This window comes from Pinus tabuliformis, chromosome 3_1, assembly GCF_031772625.1.
Source record: "Pinus tabuliformis cultivar Carrire ecotype Pingquan chromosome 3_1, CPIR1, whole genome shotgun sequence".
Taxonomy (NCBI): Eukaryota; Viridiplantae; Streptophyta; class Pinopsida; order Pinales; family Pinaceae; genus Pinus; species Pinus tabuliformis.
The window spans coordinates 434,595,574-434,620,175 of record NC_142301.1 but is presented as its reverse complement, the minus strand read 5'-3'; the positions used below and the strand labels follow the sequence as shown (position 1 = coordinate 434,620,175).

The 24,602-nt window shown below is 40.1% G+C and overlaps 1 protein-coding gene across 2 annotated transcripts in view; it reads right to left on the bottom strand.

Moving 5' to 3' along the window:
* Positions 1 to 24,602, bottom strand: part of LOC149187618 (putative CoA ligase CCL12) — a 258,764-nt gene that overhangs the window by 27,825 nt on the left and 206,337 nt on the right. For both annotated transcript variants that reach the window (XM_089411406.1, XM_089411405.1), the window contains 6 exons: positions 23,513 to 23,641; positions 23,157 to 23,230; positions 22,801 to 23,021; positions 22,548 to 22,642; positions 22,216 to 22,432; positions 21,966 to 22,091 (listed from right to left, as the gene is read on the bottom strand). In XM_089411406.1, the coding sequence (XP_089267532.1) occupies positions 21,966 to 22,091; positions 22,216 to 22,432; positions 22,548 to 22,642; positions 22,801 to 23,021; positions 23,157 to 23,230; positions 23,513 to 23,641 (862 nt within the window). The remainder of the gene's footprint in view (positions 1 to 21,965; positions 22,092 to 22,215; positions 22,433 to 22,547; positions 22,643 to 22,800; positions 23,022 to 23,156; positions 23,231 to 23,512; positions 23,642 to 24,602) is intronic.

Below are 24,602 nucleotides of genomic sequence, written 5' to 3'. Positions count from 1 at the left end.
TTTTCTTGCTGTTCCTTTCGCTTGCAGTTATTGAAGTGGCATGAGAGGAGGGTCAAGGCTGTTGTGAGATACAGCAGACGCTATAATGCTCCCAGATCATGATCCATACTCCTTCATCAGTTTCTAGGGGGATAGGTTACTAATTCCATACCCTCGACCGACGAAGTTGCTGCGTGTGTGATTTCTTTATGCAAAAGTAATTTAGCGTAGCTTAGCATCCGTTTACTCTTGTATTCTTTAGATCTATACTACGAAGCATTATCCTGACAAATAGCCTCAAATTGAGATATCCTTTACAATAACAAAACGCTCCCGGATTGACTTGTAATGTGAGATAACTAGAGGTGAAAAAGACCCTTGTTACAGCTCCACATCACCTTCTCATTCATCTCTCTCCTCATCTGATTGGGTACGGATTTTAGGACAACGTCTCTCCACATGTGCGAAGAAGAAGAAGACAGTTTTCTGCGTTGACCGAATTTCAGGGAAGTTTGACCAGTGTTTTGACCAGCAACATTGACCTGTTTGACTGCTTTTTGTGAGGGAAACTTCTATTTGGGCAAGTCACATTTATGGGCACAAAAGTCGAGGCACTCCGTACTGTTTGACGAACGTTGACTGCATAAGGGTTTGGCTGCAGCGTTGACCTGCGTTGACCAAGTTTGACTGAGTTTTTCAAGATTGTTTTGCACTGATTCAGATAACTGTTGGAGGTCGAGTTGACTCGGTTTGACTGAGCTATTTTGGAGGTCAAAATCTTCCCCGTTGACCAGCGTTGACTTTCTGGTTAGGGCTTCCTGTGGCTACTGTTTGACTAGACAAATTTCACTTTGATTGGGCTAGTGAATATTGCATATTGTACTCTCTCTCTCTACTGAACTTTTGAAGAATAATAAGAAGAATTGATCAAAGGGTTTCCCCACATTAGGGTTTGTCCCTGGCTAGCGCCATATCTTGTGTCTTCTTGTCTTCAATTGTTTTATTTATGTTCTATTTGCATTTATTGTCATGTTAATGGGATTGCTAATCTGGAAATTGATATTGGGCTAATAAAAAAATTGAAGTAAATTGCTCTTAAGCATAGAACATACCATTGTTATCTAAAATTAACAGCGAGGTATGGTTTATGGCGAGGTAAGGGTCAAACATAACCTAAGGAGATGAACGCCCTACCTTATTTGAGCTTTAGAGCATGACACATAGAAGGAAAAAGGGAAAATAAGCATAAAAGGTTGAAAACCCTCATAAAGGAGGTGGCTAGGGCATGTTGAAGATAGGAAAGGGTGAGAAATAACCCTAATGGAGCAACTGCTACATATTTGGAGGGTTATTTTCACTTTTTGAGGCAATTGGTGGTAACAATACATTGTTGGAGGCCTTTTCTACAAGGAGGTGGCTAGGGCATGTTCAAGATACGAAAGGGAGAGAGATAACCCTAATGGAGGAGCTTCCACATATTTGAAGGCATATTTTCAGTTTTTGAGGCATTTCAGGCTTAGGATACATTGTTCGAGGCCTTTTTTACATATTTGGAGGCAAACTCTTTGCATGAGGTGCCATGCAACATTGTTGAATCATAAAAGGCATTTGCTTATGAAGATGACAAGTGGCATTATGGACCCATTTGTGAAACTTTCACTATTGCAACAACTAGAAATTATTCTTCTAACTAAATATTATTATGTGCAGTTTATTTGCTATTACGACAAGCAACGAATAAAATGACTACTACAATTTTCACCAAAAATAAAATGTTTTGTGGAAGAAAAACTGGAACTGAGAAAAAACTGCACACAAATAAAAACGACACTGTTGTTTTTGGACAAAAGTCCCCGGAAAAACCCAACTTGGGAAAACCAGTGAAGCAGATGAGGGTTTATTTATTATTATGCAGCAGCAAGATCTGAGTACAATATCTGGATTCCCAAACTGGAAATCCACATCAAATAATTTGGCCAAAATATTTGTGAGTCACTCCATCACCATTCAGCTCCAGAAACTGGCTCTACTAGGCCACTCTAAATACCCCTATGTGAGACTCTTCACAGTGCTTGCGTAGGCCCTACTTGCACTCCTTCTGGAACTGCTCAGAATTTGACGTCCTAGCTGACTCTGCCTTTGGAAGTGACTCGCTTGGCCTTCTAGAAATTTTCCAGGCCTCTAACACCTGAATCATCCTGCTCCTCAGCTGAATCGAATTGCCTTCTTGAGGCTTTTGTGCAACCCCTGTGCAGCCTCTAAGTGGAATAACTCGACCTCTCTATTGCTGCCTCTCCAGAACTAGAAATATCCTCCAAAATTTCTCTATTGCTGCTCCTCTATCTCTGCTTTCCTCCTTTGGCTCGACATCTTCTTCCTACACTGAATCACAACAATTGGATAGTTCGATTCGCCCAAGGGACTCGCTCTTCCTCTCACTCGATGTGTTTATCTTCATCCCCATCGACCTGCTCTTATAATCCTTCGTTGGTGAACCAACGACCAGGATTAGATCTCCATCAAAGACTAAGATCCATAGTTTTAAAAAACAGTCGTTTCGAAACGGAAACGGCCGAGTTGGTCCGTTCCATTGCCCTCTGGAGTGACTCGGTAAAAAAAACGGCTCGGTTGGCCGAGTCATGGCTGACTCGGCCAACTCGGCCGTTTCCTGTACTGACTCGGCCGAGTCACAAACAGCGGCCCATAACCCACTAAAACAACAATTTAACATTATTTTAATGAAATTTTAAGGGGTTTGCTGATTGGTTTGGACTTCAAGGTGTTTTATGAATTAGCTAAATGTTATTTGGGGTCCATTTCCCCCTCCCAAACCCTATTTAACACACTCAAATGCTCTCTACTATTGATATGCTATTCAAATTTCATGGTAATGTTAAATTCTTAAAGTAAAAGTGACATTCTCCTTAATCTTCATTTTCATCCTTTTATTTAAATTTTTAACATTACCATGAAATGACTCAGGATGTTTGAGAGTGGTTTCGGCCTCATTGGATTTCATATGGAGAAAGTAGAATTTTAGATTTCATTCAAAATCCAGCAGACTTATCAGTTTTTCAGGATTTCAAGATTGGAGGATTGCAATATTTCCATTGAATTTTGTCATGTATTAGGGTATGGAACTCGTATTTAATCAAGAGCACCAATCCCTCTATGTACCTTGATGTTAGTGACATTGGTTGTCAAACTCCTCTGGGATTCACTCCCGAACCAGGAGCTTCTGAAAATGTCGCTCCCGCTCCCGTTTTCGCTCCTGCTCCCAAGTAACACAAAGAAGAGAAACCGTTTGGATAAAAAACGGTTAAATGATCTAGTTTATGTCCAATACAACCTCCGGCTCAAACGAAACCATTTGCTGAACAAAAGACCTGATTCAGATCCCATTGTGCTGGAAGACATTGATCCAACATCAGATTGGGTAGTGGAGAGTCGTCCAGCAGAGTTTGATCCTGATGAGGATCTTGATTTAGATTTAGATATCAAGACATCAGTTGAACTTGAACATGCTGTTCAGTTGAATGCAGATCCCAATCCACTAGCCTCAGTCTCACAACCAGCAAGGACTCCAGTTGTAGATGCTTCCTCTACTCAGCCACGACAGAAGCGCAGCCGCATATCTACTCTATCTCAGCTTGCATCTGCTGCAGTTGCACAACCTGCTAGTGGTACCACTTCTACAGCTGCAGTTGGAGATGATAATGATGAGGAGGAGCCATGGGGCCCCCTGTCTGACTCTGATGATGATCCAGAGATTGATCGACATGATCTTGGCTCCTCTGGTAGTAGCTACTAGCCAGTAGCTGTAGTACTAGTACTGGAGTCTGGTCACAGTTTACTTTTGTTGTAGAGGCCATTTCTAGCCTCCTTGGTTATGTGTTTTTTGTTTTGAGTCTTTGATCATGTATGACAGTTGACTATGTATTGCCATTGGGTACCATTTTGATATAATGGATTGGTTCATGAGCCTACTTTGATCATATGTTGTCTTCCATCTATATTATAATGCTGTGTGTTCGGAAACATGAATGAAAATCTTTAAAATTATGTTTTTTAATAAAAAAAATAAATATTTAATGTATTTTTTACAACGACCGAGTCATTGAAATTGAGCCGGCCGAGTCATTACCGTTTCGGAGTCGGTGTCGGAGTCGATCCTCGGCCGAGTCGGAGTTTTAAAACTATGCTAAGATCATTTCAAACTAAATCCGTGTGAGTTTCTAGAGTATTCTCACATTTCCTTAATTAAATCCTATTAATTAACCAGTTTCCTAAAATTAGACTTAGGCATTTTTGAAATGATGGTTAATTAATTTAATTTTGGCATCTCGCAAGTTTGTCTCACGAAACCTTTTCTAAGTTTTGAAGATCTCGTGTTCTTAGCTTCTTTGACACAAATCGAGATTAGAGCACCTGTCCAATGCTACAAAAACTAACACTCCCTCTTAGCGAGGAAGGTGTTCTTCTGTCTTTCTCCCGTAACATCTTCCCTCACGCTGTTAATGTCTAACATCTGTGACAACTTGTCACTGCCCACCAAGCTACGACGCACACTCTGATTCAACTGCTAACACTTTAGCTGAACCACCCTACATCTGCGCTACTGCTGACACTGCACTATGCCTCCCTGTACTATTGCCAACACTGCTCTGCATTGCAACTGATCTCATGTTGTTGCTGCTACAACTACTGCAACTGAGAATCAATCTTTGAATCTACTTGTCCCTGTACTGGCTCTGTAACTATCTCTTGAGTCTCTCACTGAAATTAGCATCTACACTGTTTATTGAGTAATTGGTTGCGCTTTGACTAGTTCTGCGCCCCTCAAGTAACTGACTGCAACTAGTCTTTGAAACTGTCCCTCAAGATCTGACTGCGCCATGTTGAACATCATGATCCATCTGCTACTGAAATGTTGTGGTCTCCTATAGCTAAGGTAATGATCTATGAGGAATCATCTATTCGATGTTGTCCTCCTTGGTTCCTGCCCAAACCTTTGCAACTTTGGGAACTAAAGCTCAAGATCTCCCCACCTCTCCTGGAGGTATAGCTACATACAAAGCAAATTCGTCCTCCAACCTGTTGGACAAATTATCGATCTCTACTGAGGCTGTTGTATGCTCTTGCTTCTTCTTGGGACACTGGGTACTGTAGTGACCAAACTCACCACACATGAAGAACTTGATCTTCAACAGATCTTTCTTCTTTTCTTCTGTTTGTAAGCCTTGTCCCTGACTGGGACCTTTCTTCGCCTTCCCTTTTGATGCAAGGGCTACATTCTCCTCATCTTTCACACTCTTTAGTCCTCTGCTACTGCTACCGCTGATATTACTCTCAACAAGAGCAAGCCTCATCTCTTCCGGTGTGAAATCACTCCACAACCGATCCCATCCAAGTAGTTGATCTCGTCTAGTAATACCTTGGACAAAAGTTGCCCACTCCTTGGTGAAACCATTGAGGGTTGTACGCACTAGCTCAGTATTGGGAGGTGTCTCTCCAACTATTGAATGCTCTTCTCGGACATTCTAAATTTGGTGAGATAAGGAGTGACTCCACCCTTCTGCATCCTCGTGGTTCTCAACTTCTCTTGCAAAAACATTTTTCGGTTCTCAGAAGGATCCTGGAGAAGATTTGCAACTGCTCCCACATTTCTTTGGTAGTATTCTTGCCAGCTAGATGCGGGACGATATGGTCTTGAGCTCCATCGAGTATCATGCTCTTCGCCTTGGCCATATCATTATTGTAGTTCTCTAGATGTTGTTTATCTGTAGGTATGGCAACAACGTTTTCTACATACGTCTTCAGACTAAGAAGGAAAGTCGTTATGGATTTCTAGATACAATAGTTAGATGCTCCATCAAGCCTATCTTGATCTCGAAGTCCTGCTGAAGCCATTTTTGTAAAACTCAAATATGGGAAAATAAACAAGAATCTCCTCCCTTTCCTACTCAACTACTCGCACTCCCTCCTAGAATGCGCATATCTGCCCTGCTACTGCCTTCTGCTATCGAAATCTTGGATTTCCTCCAGAAAACTAGATCTGGAAACCCTTAGGGAAATTCTGGAGATTCCTCTGGGTGCTTTCCTATTCCACCCAAGGATTATCCGTTGCTGCAAACCAACTGTGCCCAGATTAGCTTGACGAAATTAAAAATTTGCTCACCAGAACTACTGGGCAACACAATTGCCTGTAAATCACTGCAACCGAGTCTCTTCGAATTTTCTGCCGCCTGCAAACTAAAAATCCAACCTTGCCTCTGCTAATTCGCATTTTTCGCTGGTGGTCTGCGAAGATCCAGATATTTTTCCCAAAGACTCCCTTTGAAGCTACAAAATTTCCATTTGCTTATTGAGCCACGCTCTGATCAACTATGCTTTGATACCATGTGAAATTTCCACTATTGCAACAATTGGAAATTATTCTTCTAACTGAATATTATTATGTGCAGTGTATTTGCTATTACGACAAACAATGAATAAAATCATTACTGCACTTTTCACCAAAAATGCACTTCGGAAGCAAAAGTAGAATTGGGAAAATCATGCACACACAATAAAAATGACACCAATTTTTTTGGACAAAAGTCCTTGGAGAAACCCAACTTGGGAAAAATGGTGCAACAAATGAGGGTTTATTTTATTATTATGCAGTAGCAAGATTTGAGTACAATATCTGGATGCCCAAACTGACAATCCACAGCAAATAATTTGGCCAAAACATCTGTCAGACAATATGTATCACTCCACCACCGATCTGCCTCCAGAAACTGGCTCTACTGGGCCACACGAAATACCCCTGCGTGAGCCTCTGGGTAGTGCTTGTGCAGGCCCCACTCGCACTCCTCCTGGAATTGCTCACAATCTGACGTCCTGGTTGACTCTACCTCAGGAAGTGACTCGCTTGGCTTTCTGGAAATTTTCGCGGCCTCTAACACCTGAATCACCCTACTCAATTGAATCGAACTGCCTTCTTGAGGCTTTTGCACAACCTTTGCACAACCTATGAGTGGAATAACTCGGCCTATGAGTGGACTAACTCGGCCTCTGTGTTGTTTCCTCTCTGGAACTAGAAATCTCCTCTAGAATCTCTCTGTTGTTTCTCCCCTATCTCTGCTTCCCTCCTCTTGATCGAACTCTTCTTCCTATACCGAATCACGACAACTGGATAGTTTGACCTGCCCAAGGGACTCACTCTTCCTCTCACTCGACGTGTTTATCTTCATCCCCATCGACCTACTCTTATAATTTCTCGTTGGTGAACCAACAACCATGATTAGATCTCCATCAATGGATAAGATCGTCTCAAACTCAATCCGTGTGATTTTCTAGAGAATTATCACATTTCCTTAATTAATTCCTATTTATTAACCAGTTTCCTAAGTTAGACTTACACATTTTTTAAATGATGGTTAATTAATTTAATAAAGGCGTTTCGCAAGCTTATCTCGCGAAACCTTTTATGGGTTTTGAAGATCTCGTGTTCTTAGCCTCTTTGACACAAATCGAGACTAGAACACCTATCCAATGCTACAAAAACTAACACCATTCCATGCATGCAAAGGCAAAAATGTCCCACATGGAGGAGCCCCATAGCATAGAAAAAGGTTGGAGGAATGCCCTAGCAAAATGATGCAATGGAGTGAGAGAGTGTTTGAATGTTCAAGCACTAAGGGAACTTTGAGGTCTAAAATGCACTTCTTAAGGAAAATAACAAAATAAGAGTTGTGAATTTTCCAAGAGAAGAAAAAAACTACTTTATTTTATTTTATTTTTGACTTATCTCCTTATAGGTTTGCTCAAATTTCAAGTGTAAGCACTCATCTCATTTTACATCCAACGAGTGCCTACACTCGAACTTTGAGCAAAACTACAAGAATATAAGTCGAAAAATGATTAAAAAATGTAGTTTTCTTCCTTTCCCTCAAAAAATATCTACCTTTATGGTTGACATTATCATCTTGAATCCTAATTTATCTCACAATGGGTCTATCAAAAGTATGCAAAGTGGGTACTCTGTGGATGTGTAATTTTATTCCGCATCCAACGAGTGCCTACACTTGAAATTTGAGTAAAGCTATAAGGAGATAAGTAAAAAGTATGATTAAAAAGAGTAAGTTTCTTCTTTTCCTTCCAAAATTATTTACCCTTATTATTAACATCATCATCTCAAATCCTACTAGTTCTTTTAAAGTTGATTTTGATAGTACATTTTTTATTTTGAGATCCATTTTGACCTCAAAATTACCCGAATGGAAGGTCTCTTGAAGAGGATAACTCCACTCCAAGGGTGAATAGTGATGATATTTATGACCTAAATCAACGGGGCCTTATGAAGAATTACACATTGTTCAAAGCATGAGTTACATATTTGGAGGAGCTACCACAAAGGAGGAGGTAATGCATGTCAAATTGTGATTAAATCAAACCTAAAAGCACTCTAAAGAGGAGTGCTTGACTTCTAAGGTTTTACTTCCTATTTACTATTAATTTATTCACTAGTACTTGATGTAAAAGGTATAAATTGAGGAGAGATTCATTTGCCAAAGGCATGGTTTGAGTTGTGGGAGTTCCCCACCACTTAGTTGAATAACTTTGGGAGGAAGAAGTTAAAAGGACAAGTTTAATGTTAGATTTTCCAGCTCTCCTTTCTTTTCATGGATGGTTAGGGTTTTTGAAAGGATGGTTGTGGTTTTTGCTGCTGCAATAATCTTTGGGTAAGAGCAAGCTTGTCACATAAGAAGAGATTAGGGTAGAGGTTGTAAACCCTCCCTAATCATTGATGTAACCTTGAATTCTTGGAGAGGATTCGTTGCTGTAGTTTCTAGCTCAATGAGTTATATTCGGTCCTCTTGTGTTAAAATTGGCAACTAGGGCCAAACTCCACATGGGTCATCTTATTTATGACAACTAATATTTTTCTTGGATTCCTCTCTTCGAGAGGTGTAGGATTGATCTAAAGATCATCCGATTTTGACATGTACAAATGAAGTTATGAATTTATTTTGATTATGGTCAAATTGTCAAGGTCGACCAACAAACTTATGTAGGCTCAGAAGCCCAACAGTCACGTCTATTCATCTTCAATGTTGCATATAAATAGAAGGTGACTTAGCCTCATTTGGACACACTCATCTTCACACTTCTCTCTCTCTCTCTTCTCATTGATTGGGTACGGATTTTTGGGCCTCTGTCTCTCCACACGTCCAAAATTTCAGGAGAGCGAAATTTCAGGAGGTCGAAATTTCAGGAGGCCGAAATTTCAGGAGACCAAATTTATGGACAGTTTGACCAAGTGTTGACCAACATGCGTTGACCTCCTTTGACTGCGTTTTTGTGAGGGCTATCTCACCGCATTTTTGGGCACAGAAATCGAGGCTAAACGTTGATTGTTGACCAACGTTGACTTTAGCTAGGGCTGACCGCAGGTGGGTTGTTTGACCAGACTTTGACTGGGCTAAATTTGACTGTTTTGTTTATCTTGCTGTTTGGAGGCCGAAGTTGACTGAAGTTGACCGACTTGCTGAGGGTCAAATCTGCCCTGTTGACCAGTGTTGACTTTTCTGGTTAGGGCTCTTTTGCTGCTATTATAAATTATTAGATTTGTAAATTGTACTATCTCTCTCTGCTGAACTATTGAAGACTAAAAGAAGATTTGATCAAGGGTTTCCCCACATTGGGGTTTGTCCCTGGTTGGTGCCACATCTTGTGTTCTCTTGTCTTGGCTTGTCTTCTACTATTTATGTTTCTGTTCTATCTGCAATTTACTACAATGTTGATGTGATTGCTAATATGAATATTGATACTGGGTTGATAAAGAAATTGAAGTAAAATTTCTCTAAAGCATAGAACATACCATTGTTGCCTAAAACTAACATGGTATCAAAGCTGAAGTGAAGACAAAGCCCAAGCAAGAGTGAAAGAGCAATCACCAAAGACAGTTGGACAAGGACAAAAGGTTCAATGGGTTCCTCATCCTACTTCTTGGCTGAAGAGAAGCTCGATGATAAATCTGACTATCATGGATGGAAGATGTCTCTTGATTTGACCTTGGAAGAAAAAAAAGCGATGGACTATGTGCAGGGTAAAATCCCTGAACCTCCTTCAAATGCACCCACTGCTGCGAAGACCAAGTACAATAGGGCTAAAGTCAAATGAAAGAAGATTATCAGGGATTCCATTGACAAGCATTTGGTGGCCTAAATCTCCAAATTGAAGACCTCCAAGGAGATCTACGACAGGTTGATCGACATGTTCAAGGTTAGTAATGCTAATCAAATTCTATTTCTCAAGAATAAGTTGAAGGATATTAAGAAGAGCAAGGACGAGGATATTCAATCCTATTTATTGAGGATTACTGAGATCAAGAATGATCTACTCTCGATTAGAGAAGTCATTCCTGACAAGGAACTTACTCTCACCACCCTTGGAGGACTCCCACTTGAGTGGTATGTATTTAGAACCACCGTCCTCAACAATGATCGAATTCCAGGGTTTGAAGAATTGATGTCGAGATGCATTCAAGAAGAAACAAGAATGGTGGAGCAAGAAATTCCTTCAAATAGAAGCAACCCCACTGCATTCTCCGCTCATGCCAAAAGAGAAATAATGCAGGGTCTAAAGGTCATTTCCATGGAAAGACTGGATCTAAGGGAGGAAGGAAGGGAAGGTGCTTTGAATGCAATAAGTTTGGCCACTATGCAAGGGAGTGTCCAAATAGAAGGGACACATCGCATGATGATGATCACAATCATTCCAGGGGCAACTTCAACAACAACGATCAAAGGAATGGCAAGTCCAATGGAAAAGGAAAAAGGAATGCAGGACATCAAGGAAATGGTTGACCCTCCAAGAAATCAAGGAACTCCAAGTATGAAGAATGAAGTGTTGTTAACAATAAGCAAAAAGAGTACTATCTTATATCAACCCTCTCCATTGCCTCTCCTCTAGACACTTTTGGAAATTGGCTGATTAATAGTGGTGCCTCAAGGCACTTCACCGGATACAAGGAAGCCCTCTCTAATCTGACAGAAAAGGAGAAAAAAAGGAGATCATCCTTGGATACGATGCCACCTATCCCGTGAAGGGAGTAGGGAATGTTACCCTTCAATTGAATCAAGGTAATATTATTCATTTGCAAGAATTACTATATGTACCTGATCTAAAGAAGAACCTGGCGTCCATTTTAGCCATGTAGGACAAAGGATTCAAGGTGGCATTCATCGATGGAAAGGTATGTGTTTGGAAAAGAAATTTTAAAGATGCTTTTACTCTTGGGTTTAGGGTTGTGACACTTTGTATCAAGTTGGAGGAAGTCCATTGGGAGCCATGTCTTGCGACACATCTCTACAATCTGAACTATGGCACCGGAGGTTTCCCATCTTCACTATAAGGCCCTACCTGATGTCTCTCATTTTAGAATTTTTGGAAGTCCTGTATATTTTCATGCGCCGAAAGAGAAAATAAGCAAATTGGGTGCATCTGGGAAGAAAAGAATCTTTGTGGGCTATAGTGAAAATTCTAAGGGTTATAGAATTTATGTAGTTGGTCAAAGGAAGTTGAGATAAGTCATGATGTCACCTTCAACGAAGATATGGCCCTCAGGAAGATCAACAACCTTCCTATCCTAAGGAAGGACAAAGAAGCTGACACTGGAAATCAGGGTGCAGAAGAAGACGAAACAATGCCTGATGTTGATGAACCTATGGATGTTATTGATCCTCCTCATGAACCCTTCTCCTCCAAAAGGAGACCCTCATGGCTTAGGGACACTATCGAAGATGCCGAGAGACACATTGCACCAAGGGGGACTTTCCGTGAAAGCAAGAAGCCGAATAGGTATCAAGGATATTTGACCGCCATGAGCATTATCATTCAAAATGAGCCTTCATCATTCGAAGAAGTCGTGAAGCATCAAGTATGGAAGGATACTATGAATGAAGAATACGAGTCAATTATGAAGAATGATGTCTGAGATGTGGTCCCTAGACCTCAGAACAAATCGGTTGTCACCTCTAAGTGGCTTTACAAAATCAAGCATGGCGTTGATGGAAGTGCTCACTTTGTTGCTTGAGGCTTCTCTCAAAAGGAATGTGTAGATTACGATGAGAAATTTTCACCTGTTTCCCGATACACCACCATCCGCTCGATCATAGCCCTTGCTGCCTCGCAAGGATGGAACCTACATAAGATGGATGTCAAGACCTCTTTCTTTCATGGTTCAATCAAAAAGGAAGTCTATGTGGAACAACTCAAGGGGTTTGAGGTTCATGATCGGGAATCTCATGTATGCAGGTTGAAGAAAGCTCTCTATGGATTAAAGCAAGCACCTCGGGCTTGGTATGAGAGGATCGATTGCTATCTGATGAAGCTGGGATTCACTAGAAGTGAAGCCGATCTGAACCTTTACTTTAAGCTTTAAGGTTGAAAATGATAAACCTCCCATTCTGGTACTTCATGTGGACAACCTCTTTTTGATAGGTGCAAACCCTCTCATTCACAAATGTAAGAGGGAGTTGGCTTCTGAATTTGACATGAAGGACCTAGGACCGATGCACTATTCCCTAGGGTTCGAGGTCTGGCAAAAGCCAGGTGAAATTTTCCTCTCTCAAGGAAAATATGTTGTGAAGATATTGGAAAGATTTGGGATGGTAGACTGCAAGATTGTGACTACTTCGATGGAACTTAACTTTAAGAAGTTATGTGGTAGTGCTGCTGGACCTGAATCGGGAAATGCTTCTAAGTATCGTCAACTCATAGGAGCACTAATGTTCTTGGTGAACTCCTGTCCGGACATATGTTTTCCAGTTAACACATTGAGCCAATATATGGTTGAGCCTCATCATATACGTTGGATTGGTGCCAAGAATCTTCTGAGATATCTTCGGGGCACAATTAATCATGGACTGAGATACACTGCCGGAGATGTCAGGCTGCATGGTTATTCTGATGCTGATTGGGCTGGCAGTGTGGTGGATTGCAAGAGCACTTCTGAACGTTTTCCTTTGGGTTCTACTTCGATATCTTAGATGAGCGGGATGCAGAAATTGGTTGCCTTGAGCACCGCCGAGGCTGAATACATAATTGCTAGTATGGCCTCCTAGGAAGCTGTCTGGTTGAGGAAGCTCTTCAGTGAGCTGTTTGGACATGTGCTCGATACCACCGTGATCCTCTGCGATAACCAGAGTGGGATCCGATTATCAGAGAATCCCGTGTTTCATGATCGTTCCAAGCATATATATATATCAGGTACCACTTTATCTGGGATATGGTACAATGAGGAGCAATAAGGCTCCATCACATTGGGACTGATGAGAAGGTCATCGATATTGTGACAAAGCCCCTGGGGAAGGTCAAGTTCTTGGCCTTCCGAGAACGACTTAGAGTCGTGGAGATAACCTCTTATGAGGGTCTTGTATGAGATGGACATTGAGCTCTGGGAGCTCCGGGGGGCTTGGGGTATTTCTTGGAGCGATGAGCAACCATAGGGTGAGTGGTTCAAACTTCCCCTAGTGATTTGCTGTGTACAGGGTGAGTGGTTTAGCCTTCCCCTGCGATACCCATTCGCGACATGTAGACAGGATGAGTGGTTCATCCTTCTCCTGCTGACTCCTGAGACATCCTACCATGTAATCTGGACTCATGGGAAGTACCTCTCATCTGGCCAATGAGTAGGGAAATGAGGATAGGGATCATAGTACTATCGTACTCCTTATGCTAGGATGACCGATATTGATTTGGGATCAATTGGAACTGACTTCGGGTCAATAAGAGTGGTATGAGACACTCTCTTTTGATTGGAACTGACTTCGGGTCAGTAAAAGCGGTATGACACACTCTCTTTTGATTGGAACTGAGTTCGGGTCAGTAAGAGTGGTATGACACACTCTATTTTGATTGGAACTGACTTCGGGTCAGTAAGAGTGGTATGACACACTCTCCTTTGATTGGGACTGACTTCGGGTCAGTAGAGAATGGTATGATACATTCTTGATCACTTCTTCTTCTTCATAGTTCAGCAGGGCAGAGCAGTGCATTGATGGCAAAGATAGTACAGATTGGCAGATGGATTAGCATATGGAGTTCTCCCTAGTTGAGAGGGAGTGTTAAAATTGGCAACTAGGGCCAAACTCCACACGGGTCATCTTATTTATGACTGCTAATATTTTTCTTGGATTCCTCTCTCCAAGAGGAGTAGGATTGATCTAAAGATCATCTGATTCTGACATGTACAAATGAAGTTATGAATTTATTTTTATTATGGTCAAATTGTCAAGGTCGGCCAACAAACTTATGTAGGCTTAGAAGCCCAACAGTCACATCTATTCATCCTCAAAGTTGCATATAAATAGAAGGTGACTTAGCCTCATTTGGACACTCATCTTCACACTTCTCTCTCTCTCCTCATTGATTGGGTATGGATTTCTAGGCCTCTCTCTCTCCACACGTCCGAAATTTCAGGAGAGCGAAATTTCAGGAGGCCGAAATTTCAGGAGACCGAATTTCTGGACAGTTTGACCAAGCATGACCAGCATGCGTTGACCTCCTTTGACTGCATTTTTGTGAGGGCTATCTCTGTTTGGGCAGGCCGCATTACTGGGCACAGAAATCGAAGCTAAATGTTGACTTTTGACCAACGTTGACTGCAGCTAGGGCTGACCACAGCTGGGCTGTTTGACTAGACTTTGACTGGGTTGATTTGACTATTTTGAGGGATGTTTTATCTTGCTGTTTGGAGGCCGAAGTTGATTGACTTGCTGAGGCTCTTTTGCTGCTGTTATAAATTATCAGAGTTGTGAATTGTACTATCTCTCTCTGCTAAACCAGAGTTGCGGGGGAGCGCTCCCCCCCCCCCGCTCCCGCTCCCAATCCGTGCTTTGGGCAGGAGCGCGCTCCCGATAAAAAAAATTTGTGCTCCCTGGCAATTTTGGGAGCGACATCGGGAGTGTCGCTCCCGGAGCGAAAATTACAGCTCGGGAGCGATCGACTCCCGATCGCTCCCGAGCGTTAAATTTTCGCTCCGGGAGCGATTCGACTGACGCCGGGAGCGATCTGGGCGGAAAAAAAGCCGTGGATGCGAAAAAAAAATCCAATTTAAAAAAAAAAAATTATGTTTTAAAAACTCAATGGGGCAAACAAAAATTTCATTATCACTTGAATGAGAGCAAGAGCAAAGGAGTGAGGAGAAGCGAGGAGCAAGTGCCAAGGAGCGAGGAGCAAGCCTGCAAAGAGGTAAGTAACTTAGTAATTTAGTTAGTTTAGTTAGTTTAATTTAGTTTATTAACTATATTTAGTAAAAAAATCATGAATCTAAATTAAATTAATAAATTAAAATTATTAAATTAATTAATCTAAATAAATTAAATTAATTTGCAGATTCAAAAGCCTACAAATATCAAACATCATGGACCTGGCTATATTTCTTGGGATTTTCCTCTTCTTGGTCCCTTTTATGGTTATTATGGTGTTGGAGAGTAGGAAGCGGAGGGGCCAAAATGAAGAGGGGGATGAAGAAGCTGGAGAAAGTGGATTTGATGAAAACCCCGGTGAGGAGGAGCCGGAGGAGGGTGAACATGACTCTCAAAAAACTAAACAAGACCAAACCCCATTGTGGAAATATGTTAACAGGCCTGAAGCAGGGAGAAGGGGTGGAACCACTAAATTTCATTGCCCCAATTGCAACAATGATTACACAGGTTCATACACCCGTGCTAGAAAACACCTCTGCGGGAAAAGGCCATGGGATGGAGACAAACAAATAGGAATCAAAACTTGTCCAGTGGTGTCAGCAGCGGATAGAGCCAAATACATAAGGGAAGAGGAGGAAGCCCAATACAAATAAAAAAAAACAAGGGGTTTCTTTGAACCAAGCTCACAATCACAAGCACAAAGAACTCCTTTAGCATCCTCCCAAGGCAGTGGATATGGAGGCACAGAGTCATCAGGTTTAAGGCGTAGAACCATATCAGATTTCCTTGATGAGGGGTGTAGGAATGATGTGGATTCATAGGTTTACAGGTTTCTCTATGCATGTGGGATACCATTCAATGTTCTTCGCTCACCTTATTGGCACGAAATGGTTTCTGCCATAAATGATGCCCCTAAAGGATACAAGAGCCCTGGGTATGACAAGGCAAGAACCGTTGGACTTGATCATGAAAAAGCAAAAATATCACATTCTTTGAATAGAATGACAAGTTCTTGGACTGACCATGGGGTGTCCATCGTATCTGATAGATGGACAAATGTAAAAGGAAAGCCATTGATAAGTGTTCTTGTTGTGTTTGTTAGTGGTGCCATCTTTCTAACTGCACATGATTACTCAGACAAGTTTAGGACCGCCATCAACATTGCAGAAGCATTACTTGAAACAATTGACCGTATTGGGCCATACAATGTCATCCAAGTCATCACTGATAATGCTCCAAATTGTAAGGCAGCGGGAGCAATTATTGAGGATAAATACCCCAACATATTTTGGTTTGGATGTTTGGTTCACACATTGAACCTTCTGATGCATGATGTTGTCAAGAACAAAAATGCACAATACAAATGGATTGGTGATTTGTACAAGAAAGGCAAACAAATGATAAAATTTATTACAAATCATAGCAATACCCATGGCCTTTTCCGCAGTCACTCGAGATTGGAGTTGTTGAAGATTGCGAAGACCAGATTTGGTAGCTATTACCTCACCTTCAGGCGCCTTTTGAAGGTAAGAGAGTCATTGGCTAGCATGGTATCAAGTCCACATTGGTAGGTATTAAAGGAAAGGGCTACAAATGCAACTGACAAGCGAGGTTTTGAACTGGTGGAGGAGGCCGCTCTTGATTGTCACTTTTGGACAAGTGTGAGGCAAGTATTGGATTTCACCAAGCCCATTTATCACATGATTCGGTTTGCAGATATAGACAAACCAGTGATTGGCGAGGTGTATGAGCAGATGGATACCATGTTGGGGCAAATAAAAGATATTGTGCATAACAGAGATCCGGACTTGTACAAACTGATTCATGATTGTGTGTGTGAATGGTGGAATATACTTAATCTTCCACTACATTGCTTGGCGTATATCCTTACGCCAAAATACTACTCTACATCTTGGTTGGGCCAACTTGCACCAGGGGGTGGGATTAGGACCAAACCCCATTTAGATGCAGAGGTAACTAGTGGATATTTGCAAGCATTAGAAAAGTTGATACTTGACAGGGAGGAATGTGCAGCCGTGCGCCTTGAAATAGGCAAATACTTCAGTGGCACTGGTTTGTTTGGTACCTTCCATGCAATGGAAGACAGAGACAGATTTGATTCTCTCACATGGTGGGAAACATATGGCGGCCATGGACTTTTGCCAAAATTGGCAAAAAAAGTTCTATCACAAGTTGTGAATACTTCTTCTGCAGAGAGGTGTTGGAGCACCTACAGCTTCATACACAATGTGAAAAGAAACAGACTCAATGAAAAACGAGCAGAAAGCTTGGTTTATGTGCACTACAACTTGAGGTTGTTGAGTCATTACTGTGATCGGGCTTATGAGGATCCCACATATAAAATTTGGGACAATCACCCAGAGGATGACAATTTGGAGGATGGTATAGTGCATCTTGAAAAACTGGAAGAGGAACTTATAAGGGATGAAGATGTAGCTACAGATGCAGCAACCATGCCACCTCCACCTCCACCATCCAGTAGCAGTGCTTGAGGTCCGAGTCTTGTTCCTTTGCTGTCGCCACCTCCATCTACACCCTCACGTTGAGGGCATGTGCCTTCTAGTTCTGGTCGTCGGTCTGTGCGGGAGACTCCTAGAAGACCACCACGACCTGCTTATACTCTTGGAGACTCTCGTGGCAAGGGCCGCATGTAGATTTGCAGTTTACTTGTCTTTTCTAGTTTCTATTAGTTTTCATAACTGTTGAGTCTTGAGTCCTTGACTCTTGACTCTTGACTCTTGACTCTTTCATATCATAATGATATTTTTTGTAAACAATATATGACTGTGATAATGAAAATTTGAAGTTTGAAGTTGGCAATTATAACTCATTGGTAATGATTGTGAATATTGAATATGATGCTTCGTGAAAGACTAAAGTTGTTTCATTTCATTTCATTATTCAAGTTTCATTTTATAACATTTCATTTCATGTTAACAGTTAGAAGTTAGGACTTAGAAATATCTAAGATATTACTTCTTGTAATGGTTAAATTTAGCTTACAAGTACAACTTTGGTGATCAATGATGATAAATGTTATATATTGAATTTTCAATTTTGAAAGCTTGAAGTTGAAACTTTAAGATTGAATTTGATGAATCATGATTCACGAGACTCAATATGTTGCAGTTGTAATATGTATTTTACTAACTTGTGGACATGGTTGATGAAGATTATAATTTCTAGATGATTGATGTGATATGGTTCAATGATCACTCTATGTTTTTTATATCTAATTCATCATTCTACATGTTTTTGTTGACATATATGTATAAAAAATTAAAAAATATAAATATATATATATATATATATATATATATATATATATATATATATTTTTTTTTAAATCGCTCCTGGATTCGCTCCCAAATTGGGAGCTTCTGAAAATGGTCACTCCCGCTCCCGTTTTCGCTCCCGCTCCCAAGTAACATTGTGCTAAACTATTGAAGACTAAAAGAAGATTTGAACAAGGGTTTCCCCACATTGGGGTTTGTCCCTGGCTGGTGCCACATCTTGTGTCCTCTTGTCTTGGCTTGTCTTCTACTGTTTATGTTTATGTTCTATCTGCATTTTACTATCATGTTGATGTGGTTGCTAATCTGAATATTGATACTGGGCTGATAAAGAAATTGAAGTAAAATTGCTCTAAAGCATAAAACATACCATTGTTGCCTAAAATTAACATCTTGATCTTGTTATGAAAGCAGAATTGAAGAAATGATGTATTGTTGGTTGTTCATAAATTCATTCAATATGAAGTTTGTCCTACTTTTTCTACTTCATCTAGTTTTTCATGTTATGGTTATTCTTTCTTTGCTTAATGATTGCACATTATTGTTGGTTGTTATTTCTTGATTGTGATGGCACATATTGTATTAGGGCAGTCACTTAATCTTGCATTATCTGAAAATATGTTTGGACTTGTTACTTCCTAATATGCAAGCCCAATTTGCAATTTCAGTGGCATTCTTTTTAGCAGGCATTGCAGCAGCATATATAGGAACTTTGGAGCATCGTATGAGTCATTTGAGAGGTGGTGATGAAGACCCATGTGTTTTCATTTTGTCTCAAATGTTGAAGGATATTCATGTAATTTGAGGCATGTTTTGTTGTTAAATTCATATAATTGCAGGCAAGGTTGCACATGTAGCAGACATTCAGCTTTTGGCACACTTATCTACATATTTTCATGCATATTTATCCATTGGAATGTGCTTTTGGGGTGTCTCCACAGTTTTCAAGGCAAAAGTTTGAAATTTGAAGCCATTTCTCACCACTTTGGTTCATCACACATCACAAAAGGCATTTCTACATTTGTTGGGGCATAATTCATCATCCATGTCAGCTTTGGGCATCATCTACAAGCAACAAAGAGGTTTCTATAGAATGCCACTAAATGAAGTATGTGTCACCTAGAAACCCTCTCATAGTGGTAAAAGAATCTTCAAGGAAGGATTGCCCACATTTGAGGATTACTTTAGTGTCTGAATGGTCAAATTGCAATTGAAGAGGAGCAACTCCACCTTTTAATGGGGCATTTGAGGATGTTTGTTATACTTTATTGTTATTTATGAAGGTGTTCTAGATCAAGAGCCATTAAATGCATATTCTCCAAGAGCAGACCACCTGTACAGTGTAGAGGCACTTCATTAATGTTTGCTTGGTCGAAGCGTCAAGGAAGGAGAGTGCCCCACATGTGGCATGCATGCATCATTTAAGGAGGGGTTAATGGATCCCTGGCTGCATTTTGCACATTTATCGAAGCACGCATCTCAAGAATAGAGAAGCACTCATCTTTTCAAGGGATTTTTAATGTTTTATAGATGAAGATATGGTCAAAGTGGCCCCACGACCTTCTTTACACCCTTTCCAAAGCACACATATCAAGAAGAAGACCATGTCACTTTCTAAGGAGATAGTTAAGAGTTTCATTGCATTTGATGCACAATCTTTGAAGAACACTTCACCTAGAACAGCTCATGCATCAAGAAAAACCTTTGTGTAATGAAGCACCCTTGCTACAAGGAGAGCATTTGGCATTTTTTTGACATGTGGCACACGGAGAAAGGTAGCGTTCCCTTGGAAGACTCTAGATAGAAGCACTCAGCCCAAGATGGTGACAAGTGGCATGTATATTCTTCTTCACATTTTTCAAATGGGGAGAAAACACTATTTTAGAGAGAACGCTCCTCCAATAAAGCTCTAGAACACCCCCCATAGCAAAAATAGATCATTAATGAAATGTTTACTTAGAGATTGGCACTTGGCACTTTTTAACAAGGTCGAAAGACTCACAAATGGAGCACATTCCTTCAAGGATACTTCCAGATATTCTTATGTGCACTTTATTAATGTTTCTCGGAGGAAGTGTGGATCTAGGGATCTCTAGAGCTTTCTCAATAATATTTTGTTGTAAATTAGTTGGGAGAGAAAAGTTATAAAAGGAGAAGCATCCCTCATCTGCAAATCAAAAGCTCAAGTAGAGAAATTCCCCTTGGCAGTCCAAGGACATTATAAATTTCATGTTAAAGGGAGGAAAAGCTTTGGTGAAAGTAGGCATATTTTGCTGCAGTAGACGTCATATTAATGCTTGGGCCACCACATATCTCTATTTTCAGAGCTGTTCATACACATTTTAGTAGACTGTTTGGATGTTAGAGAAGGATGTATTGGAGAGGCATTCATGACCTTTATCCCTTGATGTAACCCAGATTGTTAATGAAGATTACGGCTGCTGATTATTCATATTTTGATGACTATTGCTGCTCTTTTTACTTTATTGGTTGCGTCATATGCTGGTTGGTTTTGAGCTGGTTATGAATTGGCATTTTAATGAGCTTATCATATACATCTGTATATCAATGTGGTTCATTTGATTAGTGATGTTCATATATCACATAACTTGTTCAAGTTGACACTCAACTTGCTTGTCTTCTCATCCTTTAAATAAAATCATTATACATACCAAATCGCTAATATGATTTTCAGATCTGTGTGAATAGGGAAGATTAGTGATTTATTTTAGGAATTCTCCCTTGTCCCATAGGAGAGCCAACCTAAAGTGACGGGAGGTTCTACTAATGTGACAGTGGGTAGAACTTCCAAGAGTTCTTCTAGGATTTGCACTTGGATGATTTGACTTATGTTTTGTGCAGATCTTGGAGGTAACAGGACTATTTATGGCACATCAATGAATGGATTAATTACGTCTTCTCCATAATATTCAAACCCTCTTGTTCTTTGATCTTGACTCCGTTGTCCAATTGGATAGACAATGGTCTTGGGAGTCCACCATCCTTTTATTTGTATAGAATAGCATAACCATTTTTCCTAGGATTTCCCCTTGTGCCATATTAGAACAAACCTAAAGTGAGAGGAAGAGTTGTTGTGGTGACAGTAAGAAAGCTTCCTTAGTGTCTCTAGGTTTGCATTCTGTTTAGGGACTTGAACATCTTTGAGTGCAGGTTTGAGAGGTAACAGTACCAAAAATAAAGAAAATTAATTATTGAAAATAGAAAAGGTATCACTCTATGAGTCACGAGTCATGAGTATGATCTACACAAAGCAAGAACATAAGCCTGCAGCTAAGATGACATTAAGTTAAAATGAATAGGTCTGAACACGAAAGAGCAGCAAACTTTAGATCAAATTAATATTATGAAAAAAATAATGATTAAAAGGAAAAGAGGACATGGATTTGGAAAATAATTACAGCATCCAAAAGCATTCAGGAATATAGAAAAAGGGAGAGGAGTTGTGGCATACCATCCCTTTGTAAAATGGCATTCCTTTGAAATATACAGCATCATGATCTGCATTGAGCAATCTATCCGATGCCCCAAAATAGGTAGGGAACAGCCCTATTTCACCAATGCAAGGTTGATCATTTGGCTGAAAAGTTCAATAATAGCAATCGTTAGAACTTCCTTCAACTAACACACATTAACTTATAATTGGCTGTCAGTAAATTAAGGAACTTATAAGGACAGCACACCAAAGGAGTCAGTTGTCTCACAAGAGGATTATGAGCATCATCAAGCAACACAAATCCTGTTGTCATTGACGGGGTGCTAAACATTCCAAATGCCTGTGGCTGCAGTAAGGAGCCATTAATGTAAGTAGCTGAAAGTTCTGTACCACCACAGCATTCTATTACTGGCTTATACCAAGCTTTGGAACTTAGCCACAAATCATCATCAATGCTGGAGGCCTCCCCTGTAGAGCCAAAATTCCTGTAGACAGAATGGAAGATGCTTGTCTTTATAATAAGTCTATCAGTGTAGTCATTGACTAACTTCAGGACTCCTACACAATGGACTAGATCAACGTTGACATGCTTGGAGTTACCTAATCTGAGACCAATCAAGCCCTTCCATGCATCCTGTACTCTTCCATGTTTTTACCATACTTGGCACGGTGCCAAGCACATTTACCCCTGCATCCTGCACATGTGTGTATGCATTTCTACATCTGAACTCGGATTATTCAATATTAAATGTACTATAAATTATGAAACAATAGATAGTAAATAGAGATATCAATCTGGCTTGGATAGAGTGCATCAATCAAAATTATAATTGTTAATGGCCATGAATTCTACCTGAACAAATTTTCCAAAACCACGATCAAGAGGAGAACCGTGATAAAGGGCTGCAGTGGCACCACTGAGAAAACATGAGTAAACTAAAACTGAACCCATTATCCAGCCAAAATTTGTCGGCCAGCAAAATACGTCTCCAGCTTTAACATCCAAGTGGGCCCATGACTCAGCTCCACTCCTAATTGATGCTACATGTGTCCATGGAATGGCCTTTGGTTCCCCTTACAAGCATAGAACAAAAAAAATCAGAAAGAACCTCTTAAAGAAGCGGATGCCCATACAAGAAGTGGATGTGATTAAGAAACCCTTGTCTAATCAACATAACCGTAAAATTGCAGAATAAAACCATGCTTTACCTGATGTGCCAGATGAAAACAGAATAACTGTCAATGCATCGACAGGTTGGCGGGCAGGAGAATAGTACTCAGGGCTGGTAGTGAATCATGAAGTGACAATGTTTATTAAATTTTAAACTGTCCATGTTCTTTAAAGTCACTGCTTTCTACCAATCAACTTTTTAACATTGATAAAGGATAAGAGAAGCTGCAACTGCATCATTATTGAGAACACTAAAGCAAATGCATAAAAGCTAAGAGACAATCTCATAAAGGGGCCACAATTTGATCCATTCAGTGATTCGCTATTTGTGATTGAACACATGATGTAAATATTGGCATCAATAAAACTTATTTAGGTCCAGCATGTAGAATACCTGTGAAGATGATCTGTAAATGAAAGGAACTTGCTCCAAGATATATCATTTTCCCTTAGTTGGGTTCCCACTTCCGTCCCCTCAGCAGGGATAACAATTGCCTTCGGAGCACCAGATTCCACAACTCGGCTATCATTAAAAATGTAGAAACATTATGAACATGAATTTTACAGGGCACTGTCAAATGTCACAGGCAGCAGGAAGCAGAAGTACTATGCCCAAGTAATTCATTTGCCCTCTTGAATAATACATCCATATGAAAAAACATGATTCAACACTATTCATGAGATGGAAAAGCGTCTGCCTGCTATGCTTTTGAAATTATAGTTAGAGTAGTCTTGACTCTTTTATTAATGGGAAATTTAAAAAGAATGTGAAGTTAGAAATGAGATTATTATAATTTCAGCATAATCTATTTCCTTTGAATTCATCTTAATCTTTCCAGACAATGGGTGCAATTCTACCTAGAATCAAACTGTTCTAATTATTTATTGTTGAGCGACATAAAAGATGCTTGACCTAAAGCACTACGTTTATTGAATATTATCAATTAAGATGGTTGCTGGAATTTGACGAGAACAAGAAAATATGTTTATAGAAGTAACAAATTATGACATAAATAAAATCTTAATCTTTCCAGACAATGGGTGCAATTCTACCTAGAATCAAACTGTTCTAATTATTTATTGTTGAGTGACATAAAAAATGCTTGACCTAAAGCACTGATGTGTATTGAATATTCTCAATTAAGATGGTTGCTGGAGTTTGACGAGAACAAGAAAATATGTTTATGGAAGTAAAATATTATGACATAAATAAAATGAAGTTCAACCCTCCTTTTTAACCATCTTCTTGCAAAGTTTCTGAGAAGAATTCTCTCTTACAAACATCACTTGTGATGTTCTTGCAATAAACATTGTCTAACAGACGAGGAAAGTATGATAACAATAAAGAGAATTGAGAGAGCAACAATTGTAGGAACTATCAAATGGCAATAGTTTGAGCTTCTCCCAAGTCAAACAAAGTCATTTTCACTTTTACCGAGTAATCAGCTGGTCAATCCTGGAAAAAGATGTCACAAGAAGACAAC